This window comes from Hirundo rustica, chromosome 14 (assembly GCF_015227805.2).
Source record: "Hirundo rustica isolate bHirRus1 chromosome 14, bHirRus1.pri.v3, whole genome shotgun sequence".
Classification (NCBI taxonomy): Eukaryota; Metazoa; Chordata; class Aves; order Passeriformes; family Hirundinidae; genus Hirundo; species Hirundo rustica.
Genome location: NC_053463.1, coordinates 17654608 through 17674644, shown reverse-complemented (window position 1 = coordinate 17674644; position 20037 = coordinate 17654608). Strand labels below are relative to the sequence as shown.

At 45.1% G+C, this 20037-nt stretch overlaps 1 protein-coding gene across 8 annotated transcripts in view; it reads right to left on the bottom strand.

The window, feature by feature from the left end:
• FBXW11 (F-box and WD repeat domain containing 11) overlaps positions 1-20037 on the bottom strand; it is a 63218-nt gene that overhangs the window by 16902 nt on the left and 26279 nt on the right. For all 8 annotated transcript variants that reach the window (XM_040078179.2, XM_040078176.2, XM_040078182.2 and 5 more), the window contains 4 exons: positions 13225-13287; positions 11987-12212; positions 2165-2351; positions 1305-1395 (listed from right to left, as the gene is read on the bottom strand). In XM_040078179.2, the coding sequence (XP_039934113.1) occupies positions 1305-1395; positions 2165-2351; positions 11987-12212; positions 13225-13287 (567 nt within the window). The remainder of the gene's footprint in view (positions 1-1304; positions 1396-2164; positions 2352-11986; positions 12213-13224; positions 13288-20037) is intronic.

Here is a 20037-nt window from a genome sequence, read left to right as displayed (position 1 = left end):
AGAACACCTTCAAGGAGTGCTTCCATCTATAATAACAACAGTGCCTACACAAATGCTCCACTTATACCAATGAGTTTCAGAAGAATAACATTAAAAGTGAGTTACAGTAATGCCAAACTGTTTTAGTGCTCTATGCAAACATTTTCATGCTGCTTTTCGCCCATTTTCTTTATAGAACTAGGCCAAAACTGTGCAGAAAGCAAGAAAATATCACACTAAAAACTCTTAATCTCACAGGCTTTTTATCATTGCAGCATCACTCTCATTCCCTACAGGGAAAATACATCTCCCCTCCAATAACAAAGTGGATCATTCAGCTCACAGGTAAATATCAAGTTTGGTCATATTTTGCCTAGGGTATATTTCATGCTCAGTTCTTTAAATGCCTATAAATGATGTAGCAAGGTTTATAAAAAGGCATTTGGAAAATACATTATGGCTTCCAGCAGAACCATTTTACAGCTGGGTTCAGAGCTGAGGATAATTTTGTTTCCTGAGTGCCAAGCAGCACAAATTGCCATTCTGCAGAGTGATTCCATTAGTTCACATCTGTCTTCAACATCAAAACACATTTTCCCACTAATGAATTTCAGACCAATAATTTCCCATCCTGAAATAAATCCATGACAGTCTGTGGTGTAACTTCAGAGCTTTGTGGTGGGTACAGCAAACAGAGCAAGAGATATTTTCTCCTGCTGGTGGAACACTGGGATGATCCTGATTTATTTTAAATATTTCAAAACCACTAAGCAAGTCCAGCTCTGCAAATCTCAGAACCAGGTAAGCAAAATTTTGTATCTGAAGCTTTTTTACCACTGATGCCCCTGTGGGTTCATCCTCATAGGACTGATTATTGTTCCCATCCAACCACTGCAGTAAGGAAAAATCCCCTATGGCAACCAAAGCTGTATTTGCAACATTCAGTCACTGCTTTAGAAGTCATAAGTTACATTTTAAATAATTGGTGTTTAAGGCATCAACCTCAGATCACTTTCTAAGTGCGTGTGACCAATATACTGAACATTCAGCAACAGGGAATTTATCTTGGAGTAGTGTGTCCTAAACCTGCTATTTTATTAAAATCCCTAGTCTCAGAAGAGTTCCAAAACTCTTCAAATGCAAAAAGAATGGCGGTAACACCTAAACCAATGCACCTGCTGTGGCAGGGAATGGCTGAGGGTGTCTTTCACATCACCCCAAGAGCAACAGTGACACAGATTCATTGCTCCAACATTCACCACCTTTGGAACCCCAAAATCAGCACCACTATCAGTTCTGCAGACAGGATGGATCACAACACCTACCTCTATGTCCTGGATTATCTTTGGGTATAAGGACCTGTAAAATGAATTGGGGGGCCCATCCGTTGGTCTGTTTTTAAACAGGTACTGATCCCTAGAAAGAAGGAGAAACAGTTTTCAGTGCACCACAAAGAATCCAAACTTCACAGGAATTCAAAGGCTGCCCAGAACAAACCCTTAGCACATATTCTCAGAAATAACTGGAAGAATTTTTAGTATCACTATTACAACCTTTGTGACTTTGTGATTTGACAAATATTTGAAATGTCCAAGGTTAAAAAGATAACAAGTGTTTTCCAGTTCTGATTCCCTGCTCCACAAGGTCTCCAGGCAGTAGGGTGCAATCCCCTTGCCCTGTACATGCCTTTGCTCAGGCACACCACTAGAGAGCACAGGGAAACAGGTTTATGAAGCAGAACAGCTCTCCAGAAACTTGGGAAGGACGGGAAAACTCCATTGCCACAAACAGCAAGGCTTTCTCTGAGAGGCTTCTGCAGCCCAAGCTGCTATTTTACACTTAAAAAAAAAAAAAAAAAGAAGTCGAATTGGAAATACTTCACTTGAGAAAAAGCCCTGCAAATGTGCTGTTACTGTTTTTTGTGAGCTGATGGAATTAATTGATAGTTCTCCCCACAATACAGAAATTTCAAACTTGCAGACTCAAGCAAGAAATAATGATGACAGACATGGGAGCACAAAAGGACAGGGACAAAGCCACAGCAGAAAGGGGAGCCGATAGCTTTGGCCTCCAGTCCCAGCAGAGATCAGGAGCTCAGCAATACCCACTTAACTCTGAAGTTCCTTTTGGGCAGAGCTCATTGGGAGGGATTGGTGCAGGAGGACAGGTGAGGTCAGGTACTTACCAACCCCTCCTCTCCGAGAGCCCCTTCCAGAGCGGGTCTGTGCGTACCATTCTCTCAATGAGCTTTTTCCATAGCATCCCCTCCGAGATGACCCTCTGCCACTCCTTACACACCAGCTCTGCTGCACACAGGGATCTGGCATCGAGATAGGAAAGGATGTTTTCTGCTATGTGATCTAAGCCTTGCTCTACAAAGAAATAAAGAGCAGTCAGTGAGTGCACAGAAACAACCAAACCGGCTTTGCAAGACGCTGAGAATCTGGAGTTTCGGGGCCCGGCAGCAACAGAAGAACACAACCATTGGCAGAGGCACCAGTTACACCTGAGTGCACACAGAGACACCAAAATAGCTCCAAGGTTTTATGTCTTTCCTGCCTGTTGGACCATCATCCTGCTTCGGAGGGGAATCAGCACAACAGCGCAGCAAAAGCAATGTGGGCAGGCCCAGGGAGGGGGTTCTCCCCTGCACTCTGCTCTCCTGAAATCCCACCTGGAGCAGGGATCACAGCTCTGGTATCCGCAGCACAAGGACGTGGAAGTGTCAGAGCAGGTCCAGAGGAGCCCATGGAGCTGCCCCAGGGACTAGAGCAGCTCCCCTATGAGCCAGGCTGGGAGAGCTGGGAATGCTCAGCCTGGAGAAGGGAAGCTTGCGTGAGGACCTCAGAGCCCTGCCAGCATATGGAAGGGCTACAAGAAAGTCCCTCTGCATCAGGAACTGGAGTGCCAGGACAAGGGGAATGGCTTCACTGCCAGAGGGCTGGGTTAGATGGGACACTGGAGAGAAAGTCTTCCCTGTGAAAAAGTCACTGCAAAGTCTGTTCCTTATTTCAAAGGACCTGCAATTTTGCTTTCCACAAACCTCCCCTGAACCTGAAGTGTTGAGTAACTTCATTTTCATGAGTAACATACACCCCTTGGCCAAGCATGAAAAAAATCTTTCAAACCAGGAGATGACGACCTTTTTAATTTTCCACTTTATCTCATGACAGCCCACTTTAGGCTTCAAATAGTCCTGACAAATCAAAGGAACTACTGTTATTTTTTTTTAAGCTTGAAGAAAGTGTGTTCATACAGTCCTCCACTGCACACTGAATTTCACATGGTCTTCATAAAAATGAACAGCAGCAGAAACTAATATATGTAAGTCCTACTCATTTATTGATTTATTCTACATGATTTAGAGAACTGTATCGTAAGTCCAGTGGATCTGTCCTTCGTGTCTGTGCTTTGGACCTGTTCCTATTATGTTAATTAGGGCAAATATTCCAGTTGACATCTCTTTTGAATGCAGCAATTTAAATCTGTGTATTTCTGCTAGCAGTAAAAATCTCAAGGATAGATTTTACGTCAGACAGCGTGCAGGACTAAGTTTAAGACACATTAAGGTCTGAAATAGCTGCATATCCCTATTTTACACTGAAAGACAGTGATTTGTTTTAGGAAAGTCCCGAAATAGGTACTAAAACCTATTCCTTTTCTGAAGGAAAATGAATTTGACATCTATTGGTAGACTTTTCAAAGGAAAACATGACACCCATCCCTTAAGCCTCTACAGAGACTTTGCAGTTTTACAGAAAATGGTAAAAAAGCTGTTGTTGATTAGAGGGAACAGCTGAAGTTTTGGCTGAAATTCAATAATAAATTCAAACAATTAAAATTCACAGGGATTTCAAAGGTCCATGCATAAATATCACTTTGTATGAAAATGAAACCCAAATGTGGGTTGTCAGCTCTCTAAATATGATCAACATTAGATACAAACCAGCCATTCAGATCAGGAAAAACACCACAGTTACCACTCTGTCACTGAAAACAAGGGAAGTCAGATTCCATCAACTCTTCTTCCATTTTTCCCTACATTCTCACAGGTGTAAAATTGGTCAGGATAGCAGTAAGGAAAAACTACTCTTGTTTTGAACAAAAGAATTTGTCTTCTTCAAGACAAGTGAAGCCATCTTTTAAAAACTCATCATGGAACATCCTGAGTTGGAAGGGACCCACAAGGATCATCAACTCCAGCTCCTGGCCCTGCACACAATGACCCCAAAAATGCCTCCATGTGCCTGAGAGTGGCACTCCAGCGTCCCAGGGTGACTTTATGATGTATCCCCAATCGTCTGTTCTGTTTGTGCTGTATATTGAGTTCTGTGCCTTTAAGACTGGTTCTAAGAGCAAGGAGAAGCACAGAGTTTGTTTTGAGAAAACTGCCTCTGACTCCTACACATTCTTCTCTGGACAGGGTGTTCAGTGGAGGCTTGGAGAGACTGCAGGACAGAGATCATTTTGCTTTTATTTAGTTTCAGCTAGCTAGGGCAGAGAAGTTCTCTGGACTGTTTTTTTTCCTTTTTCTTGGAACGGTGTAAACCTGCTCTGGACTGAAAAAACCCAGGGGAGCACTGGGGGCTGCACCTGCTGCCCACTGGGGCCTGGCCTCGGCATTTTCCAGCAGCACTGGAGGGACTGGGACTGAGGAGAGACTAAGAGAGAGCCGAGCTCCACCCACGGCAAGAACTTTCTCAATTTGCCATCTCACTCCAGAACGAGAGGTTTTATTGTTTCATATTATTCATTCGTTATACTTGTATGCACTTCGTTTGTTAAGTAAAATAGTTTTTTCCACTTTTCTCCAAAGAAGTTTTTTACCAGACCGGTTGGAGGGAGGGGCCACTTGGGTTTGCTTCCCGGAGGGATCCCATTCAGGGGTTTTCTCCCAAATTTGTCCCTAAACCAGGACAATACATTTTTATTGGCACCCAGCGCGGGGCTCGAGAGAGTGGAAAAAACTTGTATTGATTATTAATTGTATTTTGTTACAGTCAGTGGCCATGTTGCTTCTTGAATTCCTAATGTCTCTTAGAATGGAGTCCTTTCTGTGTTTCTGTCCCCTAGGCTTTTTTTAGGTTTTAATACCTTTCTGGTCCCTAAGTTTGTTTTCTTATCCAATGTTGTCCCTAACACACAGCTTTTACACTAGGTATGCACAAATTAGAATAGCTATTTTGTTGAGCTCAGTGATTATGATTTACAGGAAGCTTATAGAAGTACTGGAGTTTGTGCCAGGTATGTTTGGTTTATGGTTTTTTCGTCCTACCCTGTGTTCTAGTTCTAGCAGCATGTTTTGGGGATTTATCAATAATTGCACCCAGTTTGTTAGAGGAGGAGTAGGGGATGAGGCTTTTCAACCTCTCCTCTCCTTCTTCTGAATCAGTTACATCACTTTTGGAGAACGTTCAGGGTCTCCTGAATGGTAAGACACCACCTTCCAGGTATTTCACCTGGTGACCTTCCTCTATAAGCTTTATCGCTTTTCCAGAATGAGTTGCACACCGCTACATACTGTATGGCAGCAGATAGAAGCAGGAGAGCAAGGAGATAAATCAGTCACTCAGGCTGCAGCCAACCCCACAGCTACTCAGGTTGCAGCGAAACCAGACAGTGAGGCTAAGACACCAGCAGCTGCTGCAGTAAAGAAGGGAAAGAAGCACACGGACAAAACCGATCGACCAGCAGATGATGATGCAGGTGAAGGATCCTCAATGCCTCTGACACCCAATCAGGAGTCAAACCAACTGACACACAATCAGAAGCTGAAGCAACTGATAATACACAGTCAGAAGCCAAACCAACTGGCACAAGATCAGGAGATACTACTGAGTCCTTTTCCCTGAAGGACCTTCGTGGCCTAAGAAAGGATTATACTCGACAACCTGATGAATCTATAATTAGTTGGTTAGTCCATCTTTGGGATGCTGCAGGCGAGGCTACAATGCTGGATGGCACTGAAGCAGGCATTTAGGATCCCTGCCACATGATCCGGTTATCGACCAAGAAATGATGAGGGAGGCTCACTCTTGCAGTCTCTGGGAATGGGTCCTGGGAAGTGTGGCACAAAGATATCTGTGTGCAGACAATCTCCATATGCAGCAAATCTAGTGGAAGACACTGAACAAGGGATTCAGTGCTTGAGAGAAATGGCAGTGGCGGAAATTGTCTTCTCAGATGACCTAAACACTAGGAATCCAGACTTGGTACCACGTACACCTGTGATGTGGCGAAAACTTGTATGACTTGGGCCACAAGAATACTCCTCTGCTTTAGCAATAATGAAGCGGGATGAGACAGAGGAGACCGTGCTTGATATGGCAAAGAAGCTCCGAACATATGCAGATACCGTGCATGGTCCAACACACGCCAGAATCACAGCTCTGGAAACACAGGTGCGGGGATTAGCAGACAAGATGGAGGAGAATCATAAAAAACTCAGGGAGGACATTCTCCAAATCTCTGTAGTACAGGTCAGAGGTTCTGGCACCACACACAAACGTTCCCCAGATAAAGAGGGAAAGGGCATCCCACAGGCTAAGCTGTGGTCCTTCCTGCGTGATTGTGGAGAAAACATGAGAAGATGGGATGGAGAATCTACTGATGCCCTGGCACAATGGCTGCATGAATTGCTGGACAGCAAGACTATGAGAGGAAGTTCTACCAAGAAGGAAGCAGCTCCGGTTACCCAGGGAAATAAGGATAATCAGGCTTAGAGGGGCCCTGCCTCTAGCCAGGCAGAGGCTAGGGAAAACTGTGGTTTTTTGACTTTGTGGGTTTGTTGGCCTGGCACATCAGAACCACAAAAATATGAGGCCTTGGTTGACACTGGTGCACAGTGCACATTACTTCCATCAAGACACGTGGGGGAAGAATCTGTTTCCATTGTTGGTGTGACAGGGGGATCACAGGATCTGACTTTGGTGGAAGCTGATGTGAGTCTGACTGGAAATGAGTGGAAGAGACACCCTATTGTGACTGGCTCAGAAGCTCCATGCATTTTGGGCGTAGACTTCCTCCGGAATGGGTATTTCAAAGACCCAAAGGGATTCAGGTGGGCATTTGGGATAGCAGCTGTAGAGACAGGGGGTGTTAAGCAGTTCAATACCTTGCCTGGACTATCAGAGAACCCATCTGCTGTAGGTCTTCTGAAGGTGGAAGAGCGAGTGCCAATTGCCACTTCAACAGTGCATCGTCAACAGTACAGAACAAATCGAGATGCCGTGATGCCCACCCACAAGATGATCTGTGAGCTGGAGAGCCAAGGGGGGTGTCAGCAAAGCCCACTCACCCTTCAACAGCCCCATCTGGCCTGTGCGCAAGCCTGACGGAGAATGGAGATTGACTGTGGACTACCGTGCCTTGAACGAAGTGACTCCACCATTGAGCGCTGCTGTGCCAGACATGCTGGAACTCCAGTACGAGCTGGAATCCAAGGCAGCAAAATGGTACGCCACAATTGACATTGCTAATGCCTTTTTCTCCATTCCTCTGGCTGCAGAATGCAGGCCTCAGTTTGGTTTCACCTGGAGGGGCGTGCAGTACACCTGGAACCGACTGCCCCAGGGGTGGAAACACAGCCCCACCATCTGCCATGGACTGATCCAGGCTGCACTGGAAAAGGGTGAGGCTCCAGAACATCATTGTGTGGGGGAACACGGCAATGGAAGTGTTTGAGAAAGGAGAGAAGATCATCCAAATTCTCCTGAAGGCTGGATTCACTATCAAGAAGAGCGAAGTTAAGGGACCTGTTCGAGAGATCCAGCTCCTGGGAGTAAAGTGGCAAGATGGACGGTGTCAGATTCCCACCAAAGTCATCAACAAGATCACAGTGATGTCTCCACCAACCAACAAGAAGGAAACACAAGCTTTCCTAGGCGCTATAGGATTCAGGAGGATGCACATTCCTGAGTACAGCCAGATTGTGAGCCCTCTCTACCTGGTCACCTGCAAGAAGAACGATTTCCACTGGGGCCCTGAACAGCAACAAGCCTTTGCCCAGATCAAGCAGGAGATCGCTCATGCAGTGGCCCTTGGCCCAGTCAGGATGGGACCCGAGGTGAGGAATGTGCTCTACTCTGCAACCGGGAACCATGCTCTGTCCTGGAGCCTTTGGCAGAAGGGGCCTGGTGAAACTCGAGGCCGACCACTGGGATTCTGGAGCCAAAGCTACAGAGGGTCTGAAGCCAACTACACTCCCACAGAGAAGAGAATCTTGGCCACCTATGAAGGAGTTCAAGCTGCCTCAGAGGTAGTAGGAACTGAAACACAACTCCTGCTGGCACCTCAACTACCAGTGCTGGGATGGATGTTCAAAGCAGAAGTTCCCTCTACCCACCACGCCACCAACACCAGATGGAGCAAATGGACTGCCCTCATTACACAGCATGCCCATATTGGAAAACCGAATCACCCTGGAATTTTGGAAATAATTACAAATTGGCCTAAAGGAGAAAACTTTAGCTTCACTGATGAAGAGGAACAAGAGCAAATGACATGTGCTGAAGAAGCTCCACCGTACAACCAACTGCCAGCAGAAGAAACACGCTATGCCCCTTTCACTGACGATTCCTGTCGAATTGTTGGGATGAAACGAAAGTGGAAAGCAGCTGTATGGAGCCCCACACGACAGGTTGCACAAGCCACTGAAGGAGAAGGTGAGTCAAGCCAACTTGCTGAACTCAAAGCTGTTCAACTGGCCCTGGACATTGCTGAAAGAGAGAAGTGGCCAAAGCTCTACCTCTGCACTGATTCATGGATGGTGGCCAATGCTCTATGGGGTTGGCTGGACAGGTGGAAAAAGGCCAACTGGCAGCGTAGGGGAAAGCCAATCTGGGCTGCAGATGAATGGAAGGACATGGCCAGTCAGGTGGAGAGGCTACCTGTAAAAGTCCGCCATGTAGATGCCCATGTTCCCAAGAGTCGGGCTAATGAGGAGCACCAAAACAATCAGCAGGTAGATCAGGCTGCAAAGACAGAGGTGTCAAAGATAGACTTAGACTGGCAACACAAGGGAGAGTTGTTCCTAGCTCGATGGGCCCATGATGCCTCAGGTCACCAGGGCAGAGATGCCACCGGTAAGTGGGCCCGAGACCGAGGGGTGGATCTAACCTTGGACAGTATTTCCTCAGGTTATCCATGACTGTGAGACGTGTGCTGCCATCAAGCAGGCCAAGCAGGTGAAGCCGCTATGGTATGGCGGGCGATGGTCCAAGTATAAGTACGGGGAAGCCTGGCAGATTGACTACATCACCCTTCCCCAAACCCGCCAAGGCAAGCACTACGTGCTGACCATGGTGGAGGCCACCACAGGATGGCTGGAGACCTACCCTGTGCCTCACGCTACTGCCCGGAACACCATTCTAGGCCTTGAAAAACAAGTTCTTTGGAGGCATGGTACCCCTGAGAGGATTGAGTCAGACAATGGAACTAATTTCCAGAACAGCCTCATCAACAACTGGGCTAGGGAACATGGCACTGAATGGGTGTACCACATTCTTTATCATGCACCAGCTTCAGGGAAAGTGGAAAGATACAATGGACTGCTAAAAACCACCCTGAAAGCACTGGGTGGGGGATCATTCAAAAACTGGGAGCAGCATCTAGCAACGGCCACCTGCTTAGTTAACATCCGAGGTTCTACCAACAGAGCAGGCCCTGCCCAATCTGAGCCCCTACATACAGTAGATGGAGAGAAAGTCCCAGTAGTAAGTGTAAGAGGTTTGCGAGGGAAGACAGTTTGGATCAATCCTGCTTCAAGCACAGACAAACCGATCCATGGGATTGTCTTTGCTCAGGCACCAGGTTGCACATGGTGGGTAATGCAGAAAGATGGAACCACACGATGTGTACCCCAGGGAGATCTGATTGTTGGGTGAGAACCGTGTGTAGTTATCACTGTGTGCTGAATGTTACTGCCACTGTCTGTATGTAGCTGTATATAGCATCTTGTTTTTATATAGATGTATGTGTGTGTAGAGCTAGAATATATATATTAGTTTTAGTAAGTTGACGATATGGGGATAAGGGGTGGAATGTCCCAGGGTAACTTTATGATGCTTGTATCCCCAATCGTCTGTTCTGTTTGTGCTGTATATTGAGTTCTGTGCCTTTAAGACTGGTTCTAAGAGCAAGGAGAAGCACAGAGTTTGTTTTGAGAAAACTGCCTCTGACTCCTACACATTCTTCTCTGGACAGGGTGTTCAGTGGAGGCTTGGAGAGACTGCAGGACAGAGATCTTTTTTTTGCTTTTAGTTAGTTTCAGCTAGCTAGGGCAGAGAAGTTCCCTGGACTGTTTTGTTTTCCTTTTTTCTTGGAACTGTTTAAACCTGCTCTGGACTGAAAACCCAGGGGAGCACTGGGGGCTGCACCTGCTGTCCACTGGGGCCTGGACCTCGGCATTTTCCAGCAGCGCCCGAGGGACTGGGACTGAGGAGAGACTGAGAGAGAGCCGAGCTCCACCCATGGCAAGAACTTTCTCAATTTGCCATCTCACTCCAGAACGAAAGGTTTTATTGTTTCATGTTATTCATTTGTTATACTTGTATGCACTTTGTTAAGTAAAATAGTTTTCTCCACTTTTCTCCAAAGAAGATTTTTACCAGACCAGTTGGAGGGAGGGGCCATTTGGGTTTGCTTCCCGGAGGGATCCCATTCAGGGGTTTTCTCCAAATTTGTCCCCAAACCAGGACATCCAGTTATCCTTTAATGTGATTGCAGCTCAACACAGGATTGATTTCAATCAGCCGGGATTAAGTTCCCGGGTAAATTCAGACAGATGTTCTTTGCACGTCACAGCACCTTCAAGGAAGGCTGAATACGGGAACAATTCCCAGTATTTACATTGGGAAAAAGCAACAGAAGTTGTAAAGATGTGTTTTAATATATACAAATGTGGTATAAACAAGTGTCATCTTAGAAAGACCCCAAAATTTTCTTAGGCAGAAATATATAACACAAAAGATCTGTATAAAACTCTGTGTCACCACTGAGGTATAAAAACAAAATAAAATTTTAACTGAATGTCAGACTTGTACATGAAGCATCTGGAAAATCAGTCCTAGGAGAAGCAGCTGATTTGGAGTTTTAGGATTTAGCTTTTAGGCTTGCATGGCCTCCTCTTCCACCCTCCTCCATGTTCAGCAATGTCCTGGCACTCCTGGGTTAACCCCAGAGGCTGCTCACACAATGCAGGGTGAAGCTGTGCCAGTGGGCTGCCAGGAGCACACAGAATACACCAACCACTTACCCAGGCTGATTTCTCACCCTACAAGCAATGTACACACATTTCCCTTTCCAAGAATCAAATGAATCACTATCCCCAGCAGCAAGAATCCAGAGATAACAATTTCTTGCAAAAATTAATGGAAAAATAAATTTGATTTTACTGGCTAATTAAAACCTAGAGATTCTATATATCCACTTCTTGCTGCTCTGCATTTTTGTGAAAAAATCCATACAGCAAGTGTAAAAACAGATTTCCTATCTGAACATCTCAACACAGTCTGACACTTGTGGGTGTCAGAAGAGGCTGTGAGTAACTGAAAGGAGGAATCAGGGCAGGACAACACAATAAAAATCCACAAGTGTTTTTACTCTTAGGTGAGCAACAAGAGTAGACAAACTAGATGTACTCATCTAAGCAGACACTCAGCACAACATTAAAATGTAAGACCTCCTAAACTAAAATACCCCTGCAGTAGTATTTTCTGTATGAAAAAGGACTTCGGGCCAAAGCTTGCAGATACATAGCTTTTGTGACAACTCAGTTCCAATTCCAGCACAAATTCTTTGGGATATCCCGCTCCAAATATTTTAACATGGAACAACACTGGCATCCAGTGGCCATTTCAATTAATCACAGAAGGGATTCAGGCACCCTGCTGCCCTTCTCTGCATCAGGAAGGGGCACTGGATCTCTAAGGGACAATGGAAATGTGGAGGATGTTCCCCAGAAGCTGCACATCCTAGAGCAAACCCTTGCTCCATGCCTTGGATTTACCTGGCAGCGCAGTGATGAAGTCCCGCTGTAACATGGGCTTCAAGTAAGAGTTAATATGTCCATGCTGATAGTGACACATTCGGGAAATGAGGTGTTCCACAAATTCCACTTGATCTGATTCAGACCACTGGTCAAAATATTTTATACACAAGTCTTTTTCCTTTTCGTAGTTTCCTTCCGATGGTCTTTTTCTTGAGACAATCACAGACGAAGTTCCATTACTTATCTGGGGTTGGAAAAGGAACATTATTTATTTGCTGGTATATCTTTAAATATTGGTACTTATATATAAACTATAGGAACAGCTTAATAAAAACACTCTCAAGGAAGAACATGTAAGAAGCTGCAAAGAAATAACCAAAACTAAATTTTAAAACACATTCTTCAGGAAATTAGTTACATCAGATGAGTTTCAAAGTCCTTCATAGACTTTGCTCCTAAATTACTTCTTACACTGGAATTCTTGAATTCTTCCCTTACACCTCTTACCACTTAAACTGCAAGGGATGTCATTGTTTTTAGAACTACCTTTCTCAGCCCAAAGCAGTGGTTTCTGGGCGCATTGCAGTTTGTCTCCACAAATGTTTTGCTCAGATTCTGGCAGTTAAAATAAGAATTCAAGACCCTTATGTCAGTGTTGCACAGTCCATAAATAAAGACTAAAAATCAAGGGCTTGGTTTGTTTCTACAAAACAGCTCCTGTCAATGTTTGGGACATCCACTTGAACACCTCATTAAAATCCCGGGAGCTTCAGTTCCACATCAGGATGCCCCAGAAGCCCCTGGCAGGAGTCATTGATAATTAGTGAGCAGAGTCTCAGAGCGATGCCAGCTCCTGTGAGGCCCTCAGGAGTCAAGGGGCTGCTGGGGAGCAATTTGCAGCTCCAAAATATTCCTAAACTTCTTCAAAGCAAATGGGTTCCAAGTCCTTGCCACGTTGAACTTCTCTTTTTAAACAACAGTCACAATCTCTGAAATACAAATTAACTTTATTCCCAAGGATGCTTTGACGCAGCATTGTCCTCCCAAGGTCAGCACAAACTACAAAATCTGAGCAAAACTGGTAATTTCTCAAGGATTATTCACTGGCATCATCCTTCACTTAAGGCAGAGTTCATTTTAGGAGGATACAGCCAACAACATCCAAGGATGATTATGCAGACCCAAGATTTGGACATTTCTCAAAAGCAACAGCATATAAAATCCTGGCACCTCTTCTACATCCATGTTAATCCTACCTGCCACAGGGTATTTTTCTTTGGAGACTCATCTTCATTCTGATCCTCCATTACTGACGTGTTCTAGAAAAAAAGAATAAATATTACTTCAGTTTTTTACTCTGTGACAATTTCCTGCTCTTACAAGCATTACGAAAAAGTAAATCAATTAAACAGATAAAATTCATTTTCCCAGTGAATGGAATTCTCAAAGACTTCTGGCCACAAAACCTGAGTATTATAAATAAATTCCCCTTTTAACTGACATGTTTATCAATTCCATTTACTGTAAAGATAACTCCCCAACCCCGCTTCAATTTCCTTTGACAGATTTTCATGCAGCCTTTCAATGCTTTTCTCACTGGGAAATAAATTCACTTTCATCCTACTCAAGCCAAAGCAATTAAACCTGTCAATGTATTCAACCAGCACTTTCTGCCAAAGTTAAATTGCATACAGCTAGGCAAAAAAAAAAAAAAAAAAAAAACCAAAAAAACCACCCCAGTATACGCTACTTACATGCAGCAGAGTATGCTTTTTCCCCCCAGCTCTAGGAACAGGGATTATTCTTTGCAGATCTTCTCTGCAATTCACTGCTCAGGCTGTGAACCCTTGACAGTCACTTCTGCCTTTATTGTAGTGCTCTCCCCATATCAGAACTGCTCCTCACTACTACTTCCCTCCCTCTCCTTCACCAACAAAAGATGGAAGGATTTCTATAAAACTTTAGCTGCAAATCTCTGAGCTCACCTCTGTCTCCCAAAATCTCTCCCTCCTTTCTGCCCCTGTTGTTGATGAGCAGTTCCCTTTTGCTGTCCATGGCAGAGCCATCTCCTCCTCCCTGCTCCCAAGTCCCACATTCCCAGGCAGCTCCAGCCTCCCCCAGCCCGCCCTCCCCATCACTGTGCCCAGGAGACTGGCAGAGGGTTAGCAGGCCAAATGGGGCGTCCTCCAACACCGTCTGTATTTATTTCAGCCTCCTTCCCTTTTGTCTCAACAGAAACGGGCACAGGGGGCTCAGGTTAGACACAGTGGAATACGTCACACCATTCCCTTACTCCTGCCATCTTGGATTATGGATAACTCCTTAGAAACCACATCTACTCCCACTCAAAACACAATTCCATCTCAAAAGCATTCATCTCCTCCTCCTTCTTCCATGAGGACATGCTGCACAAACCCACAGAACCTGGAAAATAAGCAGTATCCTGTCTATAGCAACCTTTCCTCCCCTGCCCAACTTGCCTCAGATCAAGCTTACCCTGAGCCCTCCCTGATGGTGTAGAAAAACGTGGCACACGGACTTTGGACAACAGAATAAAAACTGTGGCCACATGTGATGGAAAGACTCAACTGCCTGGTTATGACACACCTGACAATGACATGTACAAACCCAGGAGGCGGCTGGACGAGAATCCAAAAACGGATAAACGCAGGAGCTCTTTGGTGTGACTCCACAAAAACATGGATTTTAGTGTTTCTGGACATACATGGAACAGACAGCCACACTTTCCATGGTTTTTGAGGCCACAGTCTCTGCAGGGCCATCCCAGTTATCCCCAAGTCCCAAGCAGCCTCTCTCACTGGGGGTGCAAGGGGGGCTCTCTCACAGCAGGGAACACACAGCAGCCCCTCACTGACTGGGATCCAGACAGCCCACACCAGTTACACCGTTCTGGAAAGCAAACATGCCATGAGGGAACTATGCAAGGTGTCTCTGATTTTACTTTATTTCAATATGAATAGCTAAAAACACTCAGAGTGATTATATGTTGTTAACGGTGCATCCAATTAGTGTGTCCTTAAATGAGTAAGGAACATCTCATCTCCTTTGGCAGCTGAAGGCTAAATAAACCCATGGATCCTGGGAGATGTGAGCAAGGAACACTGAGAATATCAAACAGGGGGCTTGGGTCAGCAAATTCAGCAGAAATCCCACATTTAATCCATTTATCCCCCTAACTTTCCTTCAGCAGGCTACAGTGGGATTCTGCCGTTGCATTTCTTCCTTTATCAGAAAATATCTCAGAGATCTCTGCCAGCTTTCCCAGGGATGGAGACTAAGAACTGCCTCCTAAACACGATGTCATTCTGGGAACAGCCAATAAAACTACAGCACAGCAGCACTGTGACACAGAGTGCAGGAACACAAATGTCACCAAAATCACCAGACTGCCACACCAGCACATTGTAGAGTGAGCTTCCCTCTGTGCTGTGCCCAGGGAAATAACTGGGCAGCAGGCTTCAGGGAGAGGCTACAGCCTCGGAATGTCACAGGATCACAGAATCCTTAAGGATAGAAAAGACTTCAAGGACCATCGAGTCCAAGCTGTGCCCAATGCCCACCTTGTCCCCAGCTCAGAGCACTGAGTGCCACCTCCAGCACTTCCTTGGACACCTCCAGGGATGGGGATTCCAAACTGCACTGCTGCCCAGAGACACTCCCATGTCCTGTCACCATCTGAGCCATAACTCTGGGGGCAGATAACACAGCTTGATTTTTAGGCTGGCTATGAACACAGTATTAAGATATTTCACCAGGAAGTTGGCAGCTACATTAATTTAATGGTATCTACACTACTACAGCTTCTTGTGTTCTCTCTTTTCCTGCCCTGACCCATTCCACACCTTCTTACTGTATTTTAGAGCTTTTCAATCCTTCATCCTTTCCCTTTCTGCTCCCAAATAGATATTTTGCTTTCCCTATTATATCTTCTCCTAATAAACTCTATCTGCTTCTCTCTTGAAACACTTCATTTTGGGGTCATCACATACATCCCAGTTCAGACTCTAGTCTCTCTTTCCAGCACTTAAACCTACTAATTGGAGACCAGGAGATGTTGGGTGGATCCTGCCCTGTTGTCTGGAAGAAGCAATTAGACAGCTCTGATCTGCCCTGTCCATTCCCAGCACTTGGCAAATGAAGGATTTCAGAATTCCTGACAGCTGGTGTCACCAGTCCTGGCTCTTGGGCTCCAGCCCTTGTGCAAGAACACCGATAGGCATCTCCAAATCCAGCTCTTCCCTTCCCTCAGCAGCACCTCTTGTTCACCCCACCCACCTCCCCTCCACATACAGCCGGTTTCCCAAGTGGCTTTGAAGTGGCATCACCACAGAATCCACCCCAATTCCCGGCAGCTCTGCTGCTGAACAGCTCCAAGGCCTGATGGAAGCACTGACATCTCATCCCAGCGATCCCAGCAAGGCTGAGCTGCCCTTGCAGACATTCCCCAGGCATGATTTTGACCCCCACAGGAGCCTTGCAGCTTCGCACAGTGCAAGCAGAGCTTCTAAATATTGTCAATTTATATTGTTTATATGTTCATTTTTTCCAGAGATTCTTGTGAAGTTGCTCACGGCTCTTGCAAAAGTAGAATGATTATTTCCAACCAGCTGTCATTCCTTAATTAGTCAGCCTGGAGTAAGTGCTCTCCATCCCTACTGGGAACAGCAGCGACAGCCAAGAGATAACAATGGGTCCAAGCTGGGATGTTTTGTTGCTGCCTCACAGTTGTTAAAACCCAACTAAATTGAGTTACACTGAGCAAAGCCCCAGCCTCTACTTCCACTGACTGTAACCAGAAATGGCAGTAAAATTCACACATTGCTCCACAAGCTGGGCAAGTTTAAAAGCTCATTTCCTGGAGATTTGCATCCCACATTCCTTGCTTAGTCCCACCGAAACTTCAGGCTTTCTTTAGTCTTTCTGCTCCACAATACTTCACATTTCTGGGATGTCTATGGGGTGCAGAAAACCATGGCAAGAACAGGTGCACAAGTTAGTTGGAGAGAAAGAGGTTCTGACAAGTCTAATTACATCAAGCTAATTCCCTTTGGGGATTATGAAAAGTTTCCGAAATAGAAACAATTATGAATGATCCCCAAAGGCAAAGAAATTGTAGGTACTCTAAAACTCCATAAATCAGTGTCAAGTAAGATCCCTGGATACCAGGTAGCAACTGATGTCTGAAGCACAGCAGTTCCATGGATGTGAGGTTGCGAGGGGCAAAAGCACTCCATGTTTTCCCGCAGGTGAGTGGCACTGCAAGACTGCCCTCCCTCACAGCAGATGCAGGAAAAGCTGCACCTTTTCCAGCAGAAATCCATCAAACCTGGACAGGCTGCTCCAGATTTCCAGCAGGCTGCTTTCAGCCTGCATTTGCACCAGGCTCCAGGAGTTGGGAGTGCCTTGAGTCACTTAATTGCCTGGGCAGGGGAACAGCCTGGTGCAGCTTTGTTCTTAACCCACTTTGAGCTCCAGTATCAGGAGAGCAATTATGGAAGTGATAGCAGGAAATCCTGGGAACTGGGGCAGGACACACAAGTTTCAGCACTGAGCAAGGCTCACAACACTGCTAAGTTTCTCTGATGATAAAGTTTTCCCTGACAAAGAAAGGATTCACAAGATACAGAGGATGGATGGACAGAACAAGACAACGGCTGTATTACCTTGAAAAAAAGAAGAGAGTCTTATATTTGAGCTTTAATGAAAGGAAAAGGGAAAGGAGGTAAGAACCTCTACGTCCCACTGCCCTTGAAACTACACCAGTAATTCCCATCTCAGTTAAAGACCCAGCTAAATCTTCAACAGTCCAACTTTTCACAAGATTTCCACTCTCTGGAAAAAAAACACCAGGAATTTTCAGTTAAAGTTACAAAATAAGCAAACCAATTAAAGGAATTCAGCAAAACAGGTTCTGATGTCTTTAACAAACTACATCTGACTTTGAAGAAGCTGAAGAACCAACACAAAATAACTAATACATACTTGGTACCTTGGAGTCAAACTGCAGGTGGAGTACACTCAGCTGGAGCTTCAATCCCCTCCTGAATCCAGCTCTGCCACACAGAGACTGTTGGAGGTCTCAGCACACATTTCCCAGGGAAAGTGAGGAATCCACCATCCTCTGGGACAGCTGGAGCCAGCAGCAAGGGAGGAAGCTGGGCAGCCATCTGCACCAGCTAAAAGCGAGGAGCACATGCCCCTCATGGCTTCCTGCTTTTAATAGAGCCAGAAACTGTCAAACACTTCAGAGCATTTCCAAATGAATGTGAGCCTCTCCTTGGGGAGAAACGGGCAGCATTTGCTAACCCATGAACCTCTTAAACCATGTTTATTAACAACATCTTGACACTTGATCAGGGATAAGAGGGGATCTTCCTCTTTGAACTGTGAAGAGGCTCAGTAGAAATATCCTGTAATCTGGAGAACCCCAAACCTAGACTGCACAAGATGGGAATCAACCCTGCTCAGAGCAAGGACCAAATTCCTTCCTTCTCATCCTCCTCAAGATCTGTCTGTGAAGAAATGCAAAAATCCTCATGTCCCCAGGTTCTGCTGGTCTCCTTGGCCCCCAGGGACAGGTGATTGTCCACCAAACATAAAGGCTCACTCTGCTGACCATGGCCATGTCTATAATTTGATGTCTGCATTCGTAACTACTTGTTTCAGCTTAAACTAAACTATTTATATATGCAGTGGGGTTCTGCACGAATTAGGCTGAATATGCTTCAATTCTTACCTAGCTCACTGCTCTCCCAGTTGCCAGGTTTTATTTTAGTGCAGCTATTGCTGGAAGTTCAAACAAAAATATACTTAAAATACTTAAAGAGTCTACGAAGAGCCAACAGCTGAAGGCAAAATTAGAAAAAAACCCTCATAACTGAAATAGGGCATCAATTTTTATTTGGCCTCTGACTAACAGCCAAAAAGTTTCAAGGAGACATGCTGAATTCAGCACCACAGCTCCCCGGTTTGTGTTTCAAGCTGCTACAAACTCTAAATTTGACCACAAGTTATAGATGGCAAATTTTTAAAAGATATCTAATGTTCTTCCATACCCATTTGACACCTCGCAAGGGTTTGTTTTGCAGGAGGTTTTGGCCAGAGCAATAAATTCCCCAAATCTAGAATTGCTTGCTCTTGCCTCTGCTCAGAGAAAGAAAATCTCAAGCCATTCCTCATCTAAATGTTCCAGAACAGTTATTTCTGCTGGCTCCTAAACTACAAGCAGTTACTAAGCGGATCACTCTATTAATCACCAATGCTTTGATGACTGACAATTAGTAGCACTCTTTTCACTTTCCTTCAAGAGTATCAGTCCTCATATTAAACCCATTACAAATTAAATTGCATGTATGTATATATACACATATATATGCATAAAACGGTGTTTCTTTGAGTATTCAGGATATCTGACTTCACATGGAACTAATAAAATCATGTAAGTAAGCTCTCTCCATGTTTCTTGTCAGCTCTTCCCTCAGCTCCTGGAAGGCCAGACTCAGATCTTCTCAGAGCCTTCCCTTCAGGCTGAACAATCCAAATTTTCTCAGCCTTTCCTCATGGGAGAAGCGCTCCATCCTTCAGATCATCCTGGTGGCACTCAGAAGTCAGCTCAGTGTGGGCTGTGCCCAGAATTACACCACATAACGTGTTTTTAAACTGAAATTACACATGAAAATGCTCAGCAGCTCAGCATTACCCTTCTGAACCAATTCCATGAAACACTAAGGAAGGACTCCAACTGCACCAGTGAGCCTTCGGGGATGGCACATCGTTTTACCAGGCAGCTGTGTGCCCAAACTGAGCCTGCCTGGCAGGGCAGGAATTTAATCCTTACCACAGCCTGTGAAGGACCGCAGCTGATGGACAATGGCAACAGCAAAATCACTCTGGGGCTTTTAGAACTTCTGAAATAACGTATTACGCATTCTCAAAAAGATTTACATCAAAAACACTCACTGACCGACAGTTCAATTTAGGTTGTCATAAGAAACAAAACAACAGCATTTCTGTCCAAGTTAGAGCTGTTTTCCAGCATGCCTCCATTT